An 11,233-nucleotide genomic window follows, 5' to 3' on the forward strand; every position below is an offset into this window, starting at 1 on the left:
TGGAACATAAAAATTAACCCCACGAGCATATTTAAACTGTTTAATAATAATTCGCTTTCCTATAAATAAAATGTCTCTTGCACCTTGTATAATGTTAATGTATCCCTGTGTTAATTTATTTTATCCCGCCAGGCATTGAAACATCCCAATTACTTTCCTTTACAATCCCCTTTCCGATTTGCCATGTGCCACCTTCCGCCCGAGTAGTTGCAAACTAGTCCGTGTATCGTAGCTTGGCTGGCACATGTTAACACTCTGCACGACAAGGACGTGTCGGAATAGGAGTTGAATGGGAGAGCCTCTATTATCCCTCAAAGGGGCTTCGGATCCCATCCCTTTGCAGAGCATGTTAGTGTATTAGTTTGTTAGTCAAAATGGGTAGAATCCAAAGAGACAAAAAAATTAAACAATTAAAGAATTAAAACAACCATCACCCATATCCTACCATAAAACCCCTGCTTCCATGATCACGAGGACACAGTAGCTCGATCAGCTGTCAAATCGGCATAGTCAGACGTGTTTACGTATAGCTCCGTGATTTATTTTCCGTATTTCGGTTATTTTAACAAACAATCAGTTTTCTCTAAGTAAAAAAGTTGTGTAGTGAGCTTGCCCACAACGTATTATACATACTTTTAGCAATTGTGCTAGTTCTTCTTCAATTGCTCGTCGGTCGCATCACCCGCGTAGTGCGTCTATTAACCGGTCAAGGCATCGACCTGTGAATTCCTTTTCAAAATGGAGCATACTTGCAACTCTTGCGCAACCGAGATCACCGAAGACCTGATTAGCTGTTATATTTGCAACTCACCGTTCCACATCCGCTGTTCGCGCATTCCTGAGAATGCACTGAAGCTAACCAACGAATACCAACAACTCCACTGGTGCTGCCTAGCGTGCAACAATGTGATTATTAATCCTCGCACTAAATACATCAAACAAGCTTTGGCCCAGTCGAGCATACAAACAACAATGGATGCCGTCGCCAATAGTCTCAAATCTGCACTTGAACCTCTAGCAAAAGAAATTCGTACTGGTCTATCGCAGCTTAATGAATCGCAGAAGAGAACACCACTGAGCAGTCACCCTCATGCCAAATTGCGCAGAGTTTTACCAGCGAAGAGATTATTCACCGAGTTGGTTAGTGCTACAAACACTTCACCTGCTATCTCGCTTGTCGCCAAAAGAACAACAAACATCAATAATAACAATATCAACAATAACATAGCCGTACCGTCACTTGCTGAGCACAACAATGTTAACATCACAAATAACATCACTTCTCGCCAGCCAATTGCTATTTATGGCACGGATAACGATTCTCCAAACCTTCCAACCGTTCAAAACCGCTTTGTACCCAAAATGTGGCTTCATTTAGCTAACATTGCTCCTGGCACATCCTGTGAACAAGTCGTGGAATCTGTGAAACGACGGCTGGCCACAACCGACGTCATTGCATTTAGCTTGATGGGCAAAAATTTCGACACCACTTTGGCTAGACCGATGTCGTTTAAGGTTCGCATCTCGGCTCACCTTCGTGAAACTGCGTTATCGTCCTCGGTTTGGCCTTCTAATCTACGTGTACGTGAATTTATACTACGTGATAACCGTCCAGCCTCATCCCATCCTTTGGCTTGTCTCACACCGATGAATGCACATGAAACCCCACTTCAAAGCATCAATGCAGTGCCTATCGATAATATTCCGAAACCGGCAGAGCAAACCATCAATGAAAAGCCAAATAGTTCATCACCTAGTAATGTACAACCAATAGTGCACGATATGGAGCATTCACCTATCCCAGCTGATCGTACGGCTCAAAACAATGACGTTCATCACGAACACAGCTCATGAAGCTTACGCACACAAGAAGCATCAGCCAGTCGCTATTCGCACACTAACACTTCATGTAATGACCACGCACGCACTAACACAGCAACTCACTTGAAATTGTTTTCAGTTCGCGATATTAAAAACATTTCACATGCCAAACCGACTGACACTGCTTTGAAACCATGTGATATACATTTTCACTACCAAAATGTTAGAGGACTACGTACCAAACTCACAGAATTCGGATTGAACACATTGGACGCTAAATATCAGTTAATAATACTCATCGAAACCTGGCTTGACAATTCAATTCCATCATCGCTACTGTTTGACCCGGGCTATTCGGTGTATAGATGTGATCGTAGCTTGTCTAATAGTATGCATACTCGTGGTGGTGGCGCACTGATCGCATGCTCATCTTTATTGAACACCCGTGAACTCACTCTACCATGTAACTCACTTGAGCAAGTGTGGGTTACCGTTCGCCTATCATCTTGCACGATATTCATCGGGACTGTTTACATTCCTCCTAATCGAGCCAACGACACAGATACTCTTACATCTATGATTGAAAGTGTAAGTGCAATAGTAAACCATGCAAAAACTAATGATCTAATATTTTTGTTTGGAGATTTTAATTTTTCGGCAGTATCGTGGTCACTATCACAACAAAAATTTGGTCACTCATCATCGTTCGCGCACTATGTGGCAAATTCATCATCATCGGTCAGATCCCGGTTTTTGGATGAAATTAACGCTAGCGATCTTTATCAAATAAGCTGTATCAAAAACTCGCTTACCCGGCAGCTCGACTTAGTATTCGCAAATTTTATTGCCGCAACTTACTGCATCGATTTGCACCCCTGCCCAACACCACTAGTCTCTCCTGACCTGTACCATCCAGCCATCGATTTAACGGTTCGAATTCCAAGCACAATGCCTAATCCTACACTGACTCAAGCAAGTAGACCTAGGATGAATTTTTATAAAACCAATTTTACTCGGCTTGATGAGCTCATAACTAATTTTAATAGCCAGTTCAGAATTAGCCAGTTTAATTCTGTTGATGAAGCTTTATCGATATTTATACGCTTTCTTTTATCCTCGTTTGATTCGTGTGTACCAATTATCACACCAAAGAGCGGCCCTGCTTGGTCTGACCGCCACCTAAAAAAACTTAAAAGAGCTAAGGAAGCTGCATTAAAAAAATATACGAAGTACCGATCACCCGGTAACAAAAGCATATTAAATGAAACAACTCGCTTGTACCGTAGTTACAATAAAATACGCTACGGTGGCTACTTGTCTCGGTTGGAGAAGAATTTCATCAAAAGGCCCAAAGCTCTCTGGAGTTTTCGTAAGAAACACAATAGTACAAATGTGACACCTAAATCGATTTACCACAATGACCGAGCTGGTTCAACTGCTTCAGATATTTGTGATATATTTGCGTGTAGATTCGAGGAGGCATACACAATCTCAACTACTGACGACAATATTATCACCAACGCTTTAATTAATACTCCTAATGATGTCATCGACCTTAATTTAACTAATATATCGCAAGAATCTGTTCTAAATGTGCTCAAAGCAGTCAAGCCCAAAGCTAGTCCTGGCCCAGATGGTATTCCTGCCATCATTCTCAGCCGATGCTGTGAGTCCATTGCGCCGATCTTCACCAAAATTTTTAATTTTTCACTGCAACAAGGAGAATTCCCCTCTATTTGGAAGAGTTCATGGATTGTCCCCATATTTAAAAAAGGTGACAAGGAAGATGCAGCCAACTATAGAGGCATAACATCACTCAGTGCTGGAGCCAAAGTTTTTGAGAAAGTGATCCAAACAAGTTTACTCACGGCTTCATATCACTATAATAGCCCTCAACAACACGGTTTCGTTCCAAAGCGGTCGACGATTACTAACCTTGTTGACTTTACATCACAATGTCTCCGTAACATGGATAGCAGGATGCAAACAGATGCAGTTTATATGGATTTAAAGGCTGCTTTTGATAGCATCGATCACAACATCCTTTTAGCCAAGATTAATAAGTTGGGACTTGGGCGAAATTTAATATGCTGGTTAGAATCGTACCTTGTCAATCGATCGTATGCTGTATCTTTCTCACGGTGCCATTCAAGGTCGTTCATTGCATCATCTGGTGTGCCACAAGGTAGCAACCTGGGTCCACTACTGTTTGTACTGTTCATCAACGACCTATCGTATGTAGTACCAGCAGCGAATCATTTAATGTATGCAGATGACATTAAAATCTACATGACGATAAAAAATGACACAGACCACTCCGAGCTACAACAATACCTTCTCGATTTTCACCAATGGTGCAATCGAAACCGCCTGAGCCTCTGCATTGAAAAATGCCGAGTCATTTCATTCACACGAGCACGAGAAATTAAGAACACCAGCTACACAGTTAACGGTTTACCAATAGAACGCACTAATGCTATGAAGGATCTCGGAGTCATACTTGATTCAAAGCTGTCATTTGACCAGCAAACAGAGGAGGTGATTACCCGAGGTAATCAATTGCTTGGCATGTTGTTTCGGATAACAAGAGATTTCAAAGACCCAGTCTGCATCAAAGCGTTATACTGTGGTATTATCCGCCCGGTACTCGAATACGCCTGTGTCGTCTGGAAGCCCTCAACCCATAGACTTTCTGAGAGAATGGAATCGATACAGCGTCGCTTATCCCGATACGCAACACGCTTGTTACCTTGGCCACCTGGCAGTCAGTTACCACCTTATGAAACGCGACTTCTGCTCCTTGGACTGCAACCGCTCCACATCCGACGCCGTACCGCACAACAACTATTTGTGGCTGGTTTACTGCAAAGTAACATCGACTGTCCTTCCCTACTCCAGCAGTTAAACTTTTACGCGCCTGCTGTTCAGCTTCGCTCTCGTCCGTTACTTGCCCTGAACCGTAGTCGAACTGGATATGGATCTAGAGACCCCTCAACTCCATGATTAAGGTGTTTAACGAAGTTCGTCATTTGTTTGATTTTGGAACCTCAGTGCAATCCTTTAAAAACTGCCTTAGAAGCGAACTACTAAGATGATCTTACTACTTATTTTAATCGAACATTAGACTTAAGAACATTCACACGGATCCATTGTTATCCATTGAACGAGTAATAAACAAATTAAACAAATTAATTAGAGATCTCAACGGCTCACTAGTACAAGACTTGCAGAAACGCGGGCATTACAGTGCATGGGGCCCCGCATGGCAAACATAAAGCTATGTACCAACAATGGTCATTGTCTCCCCATAAAAAATCTGCTATTCTAATACTATCTAATATACTACTTAACCTAACCGTGTTAATATACTAATCTAGCCTAACCATGTTATTAAAAAAAAACCTTAACAAATGACCATTGTGAGCTTTATAATGCACAAAGCGGTCAAAGTGGTCGGCCCACGTTAAATCGGGCAACAAAGATCCATTATAGTGATGGAAACACATCGTATGCGATCATATAACTTAGAAAAGGAATAGAACTTAAAATATAAGCAATAATAAATTAATAAAAATGTTAATCAGAAAAGGGGACAGTTAGTGACGGGTTACATGAAATATGTTAGTTGATATAGTTAGTTTATTGAAAAGTATGGAGAAGGGGAGTTAAGGAGATTAGACTGGAAGATAGTTGCGGATCAGGATGTTTAAAGGAAGTAGAGGGTAGGCGAAGTGCAACAAATTTGCACTTGATCGCATAATGTGGTATTTCCACCGACCTGGACGGACCATTTTCATCTATCTTATAGATGTGTAGGTCGGTAGACGATAACTGGTCACCGTCTACCGACGCACTTAACTGTTCCGTCCAGGTTTCATACTGGATTCCAATTACGGTGTACAACAGCGAAGAAATCCTCTTCGCTTCTAAAAATTTTATAATGCCATTTTCGGTGGTTAAAAACCATTGATCCTTAAAGTTTGGCAGTAGGACAAAATCGGCGGTTACGTGTATACCGGCACCATTGCCCTTCAACCGGGGGTATGTTTGAGTAACACGATTGGTAGCCACTTGCACTGATGCAATTTCTTGCATACGGCCGGCTACCTGTGTTACTACATGCGTGCCCGATCTCACATATCGGCGTACAATTTGAAGATAATTCTCATACCGATATGCGGAATATTCAGGAACCGCTTCAAACATGTTAACGTCTCCTGACACGTGCAGGATATTGTGGACGTTGCTGGTCATATGGGCTCGACCATAATACTGCGGAAAGTTCTTTACAAAGTTGTATAAGAACTTTTCCGCAAGAGGCCAAAGATGCTTGTGTGCCGTTGAATTAAAAATCGTCACACTGCAAAAGTAGCACAAGAAGTGATTGAATGCATCAAAAGACATAAAATCCTTCAAGACCGCAATACTAATATGAAGAAGGAAGGACCGAAATTCGGTGGCCTTCCAAAAATGGCGATAGCGGAAGGATCGCATAGGGCGATTCACTTCCGAAGGAAGCCGTGTCTTTATCAAAAAAGTATTCACGGCTTCCTTTTGTCGGGGTGACCACTTTTCAAAATTTTCAAAAATTCCCTCGTATAACCCTAGAACAAGCTTTAGGGTCACCCCGCGATCAAACTGATGGAGACCTTCGTAGGGAACACCGTCGATCATATTAAAATTTTAGAGCTTTTCGAATGGTGATCGCCATGGTTTGTGGTGGTCTTTGTCTACTCGTTGTTTAAAGCCGACGTCCGTACGCAGTTCGGCGTCCACGGATTCAAAAATCATTTTGTGCTCCGAGTTGAGGTGTACCCCTACACAGGTACAGTATCGGACAGAAAGATAGGGCATTGGTTTTTTAACGCACCGTGCACCCGTTGGGCCAAGTTTATGTGTGGTTTGAATGTGTTTGTGTTTGTGTGTGTGTGTATGTGTGTGTATGTGTGTTTGTGTGTGTGTGTGTGTGTGTGTGTGTGTGTGTGTATGTGTGTGTGCATGTGTGTGTGTGTGTGTGTGTGGATGTATGTTTGAATGTGTATTGATGTGTGTGTTTGTTTCACAAGTAGGTCGTTTCGGATAGATTTGTAAGTAGTTTTTTTGTGTTTTGGGTTAGGTTTTTGGTGTGATAAGCAGGACCACCGCCCTCGCGATCAGTGTGTTTTCGATGTATTAACAATGTTACGGTCTTCTTTCGCCGTGGTCTTCTGAGGACGTCCGGTTGACTTGCGCGTTTCGGTTGTCCAAGCGCGTTTCAGTTGTCTAAGCACGTTTCGGTTGTCCGAAGCGCGTTTGCCACAAAAGTGCGCGATCGTTCCATTACGAACTCGATCCTTTTGCGCTTAATGCCAGCAGCAGCCATTCGCTTTTACATATGGCGCTGATGATCGGTACAACGTTTACCTCGACCCATTGTTACTAACATTGCTTGCTTGGACCGTCAAGAACGCGCTGGTTAAAAACTTGGACACGGCTGATCCCGTGCTCTGCCTGCGTTCTACTTCTATACGCGATGAATTACATCGTTATGGAGCAGCGAAAACATCGCATGGATAAAAACTATCAACGAGTACGCGAGTAAGCGTCTTCCCTTCAAAATCGAGAAAAGAATACTGCCGCGCTCATGAAACAAAACGCCCATTGAAAAGAACAACTGCGCGCCAGCTCAATGAACGCACAAAGTTTACCATTCGCACACAACGTGCAACGCAGAGATGCACGAAGGCCTTTCAATGGCGTGCACTGGAGAAACACCTGTGAGGGAATGCCGAGTTCATTGCTATTGTCCGCGTGTCCATTTCGCACCGGTGTCGCATTCACATTCATGAAACAGCACACCTGCGTTTTCGTCCGAGGAACAAGCGCTGCTGTCGATGCAAACTTTAGTTTTTATCCAAGTGTAAACGCACAATGTTTCACATGATAACACACTTAATAAGAATAATTTCAACGCAATATGACATCATGGCAAGCTATGTATTTCAGACACAAACCCGCGCACTTGCAAATACACATTAAAAAGCACACTCTTTTTCTACTACTACACACACACACACATGCACACACACAGACACACACACATACACACACACACTCATACACACATACACACACACATACACACATACACACACACAAACACAAGTAACGTGGCAAAACAAGTGCACGGTGCATTGAAAAAAAGGGTCCTATCTTAATGTCCGATACTGTACACTTTAAGCACCCATGCGCTGCATTAAAGTAAACTGTACCTGGAAAGAAACAAAACATAAAATAAAAAAATATTCTTAATTTTCATAACAATAGTGCTTTGCATACCTTTAACAAATGCCCGCGCTGGAGAATCGGCGACAAATGCGCTTGGTAATAAGCGTACCACTTTGTCGCCGAACCGCAAGCCTGTTTCTTGGAGTCTATTAAAGTCCTCCACTAGTGGGCCTAAGAACTCTTCCACCAGCCCCGGTTTAGTTTGTCCGCAAAAAAGCCCGACAAGCATTACCGGAGCCTCAGGCAAACTTTCCACCCATGGGGGCCTTCACGATTTTAGTTAGTTTTTTGTATGGAGTTTGACAGTTGGAGGCTGAAATCATTCATATTCATTCATATTCATATTTATTTTTCTACCTTTTGGTTACACAAATGCTTAAATAATACTTATTACCTATGTTCCTAACCTAACAAAAATTAACACAAATTATCAAAAATTTGAGAATTTTTTTTTTTTTTAAAAATTAGAATCTAAAATTTAAAAGTTAAAAATTAAGGCAGCACGGGATTATGGAGGGTTCTGATGCGGGATCGGAAAGAGGATAAGGGAAGGTTGAAATCAAACATAGAGTATACACAGTTAAATCGACGAATTGCACGAAGAAGGGGGTCATTACGGCCCACTGCAGTTCGGCGGGAAGGGATCACTAGGGGAGGGCGGTTTCGAATAACACGGTTAGGGGCGTAGAAAGGGATAGAAGAAAGAAGGGAAGGAGAATCAATATTACCAAGGAGTAATGCGGCAATAAAGGTGGACTGGGCATGGGAACGGCGGTTTTCCAATAGTTCCAGGCCAAGCTGCCGACACCTGTCCTCGTAAGGAGGTATGGGGGAGGACAATCTACCCAGGATTTTACATATAGCAAACCTGGTGAACGATCGCTGCACCCGCTCGATACGTTCCACATGGGTTCGAGCTGTAGGGGACCAGACTATTGAGCAGTACTCCAAAATCGATCTGACCAGAGAGCAGAACAGAGTCTTCAGGCACATTGGGTCGGAGAAATCGCACGCAATTTTCTTTAGGAGACCCAATGTTTTCCGCGCCTGATTGACAACTGAGTCAATGTGGTGGCTGAAGGTGAGGCCTCTGTCAAGCAAGACACCGAGGTCTTTTACGACACAAACACGATTGACTTGTACAGAATTTAGGACGTACTAGTAAGTGATTGGAGACTGCGAACGACTAAACGAAATGACGTTACACTTATCAGGACATAATGTGAGGGAATTACTAGAACACCAAGACGAAAAACGATCAAGAATATTTTGTAGGGAAATGCAATCTCTAGGAGACGAAACTGGGAGAAAGATTTTGAGGTCGTCTGCGTAGCAGAGGAAACACTCAGGAGGGAGGGTGGTACGGACATCATTAATAAAAATTATGAACAGCAAAGGACTTAGAACACTACCTTGCGGTACGCCTGCACTACATGAAAAGGGAGTCGAAAACATATAGGTACAAGATACAAAAAGATTATTGACGTCAAGTTGTGAAATTTTATTTAGAAGTAAGGAATGAGGAATACGATCAAATGCAGATTTGAAGTCAGTATAAATAGTATCAACTTGTTTAACTGACTCTAACTGGGATGATACGAAAGAGGTGAAGGACATAAGGTTAGTTGTTGTAGAACGGTTAGGAAAAAAGCCATGTTGCTGAGGGATAATAGTAGAAGAGGTGAGTTTAAACACATAGGTATGGATAATATGCTCAAATACCTTGGTTATTGCGCATTGTATTGAGATGCCACGGTAATTGGAAATGACAGACGGGTTACCTTTTTTGTGAATGGGAACTAGCCATGCCCGCTTCTACAATAAAGGGAATGAAGACGAGGACAAAGATAGGTAAAACAATTTTACCAATAGAGGGACGAATAGAAAAGGTGACTTTTTTAAAACCGAGGCTGGTATTCCATCCGGTCCAGGGGAGAAGGATGGCTTAAGTTTTTTAAGAGCTTCAGAGACTGTATTAACATTGACAATACCCTCAGCCCATGCGACGGAGTTTAAACCAGGCAATATGCCCTCAGACTCCGTCAAAGGTTGACTCTCCGGTCTAGACAGACCATTGGCGAAATGCTCAGCGAATAGGGAACAGGTGTCAGCAGCATTGTCCGTAGTGACCGAACCGAGCGACATGGAAGTAGGAAGGGAAGAGGGATTACGACGCTTCTTGGCATAAGACCAAAAAAGTTTAGGATTACGGTATAACATGCATTGAAGCCTTCCAAGATACAACCTATAACTGGCCCGATTATAAATACGAAAAGCAGAAGCGGCATATTTGAAAACTCTACGATTATACTCAGAAGGAGTTGAACCGAGTTTTTTGAGGGCGCGTGTTCTATCCGCCTTTAATGACCGCAATGTAGCATCATACCAAGGAAGGCGAGAGGAGGGTTTAGAACGAGGACAACATAAAGGGAGAGCTGCCTTAACAATATTACTAAATTGCTCCACCGCTACGTCCACAGTGGAGGGAGAATCGGTTCTAATTTCTAAAAAATTCCAATCAGAGTTGGTTATGATTTCCCTAAATTTTTCTAAGTTCATTTTCCGAAAATTCAACTCAGATTTGTTATCTCTAACATTATTACCATTATGCGGTAAAGGAACATTTACTACGAATTCCAGAGGTGGGTGATAATGATCTAATTTAACAATAGGGTCAATACTACAAGAAACTGGTGAACATGAATATGTCACTAACTCATTAACAAAAACTAAATCTAGTTGCCTCCGAAAAATATTTACGACCCCTGAAAGTTGACGCAGATTGAATTCAGCTAATCCGTCTATAAAGTAGGATGAGGCAGGGTTAACGGCAAGCGGTGCGAAATAATCCTCATTTTGAGACCACGATAGTCCAGGTTGATTGAAATCACCGCATAAGACAAACAAATCCCTATCTTTCATGCGAGATTGTATTAATGTAATTGTATTGAAGAATGAGTCTAACGTGTCAGTATTCGAGCTGAGGTTTGGAGGTAAATACACACCACCAACAAAGAGTGAATGACCGTTCAGTTTAATTTGAATCCATAAAAGTTCTAACGAGCATTGGGATACTTCAATGTGCAGCGACAAGAGCTTAGCGGAACAGGCAATGAGTACACCACCGCCGCGAGAGCAGGTACTG

At 42.3% G+C, this 11,233-nt stretch overlaps 1 protein-coding gene across 1 annotated transcript; it reads right to left on the reverse strand.

Moving 5' to 3' along the window:
- Nucleotides 1-5,045: 5,045 nt before the first annotated feature.
- Nucleotides 5,046-6,529, reverse strand: LOC133393068 (uncharacterized). Its single transcript, XM_061656351.1, has one exon. The coding sequence runs from the start codon at nucleotides 6,493-6,495 to the stop codon at nucleotides 5,461-5,463; it is 1,035 nt and encodes a 344-aa protein (XP_061512335.1). The 5' UTR covers nucleotides 6,496-6,529; the 3' UTR covers nucleotides 5,046-5,460.
- Between the last annotated feature and the right edge of the window lie 4,704 nt (nucleotides 6,530-11,233).

This window comes from Anopheles gambiae, chromosome 3, assembly GCF_943734735.2.
Source record: "Anopheles gambiae chromosome 3, idAnoGambNW_F1_1, whole genome shotgun sequence".
Lineage (NCBI taxonomy): Eukaryota > Metazoa > Arthropoda > Insecta > Diptera > Culicidae > Anopheles > Anopheles gambiae.

Excerpts from the sequence above, each read along its gene's own strand:
- LOC133393068 (XM_061656351.1), bottom strand. The coding sequence starts at position 6,495 with ATGATCGACGGTGTTCCCTACGAAGGTCTCCATCAGTTTGATCGCGGG.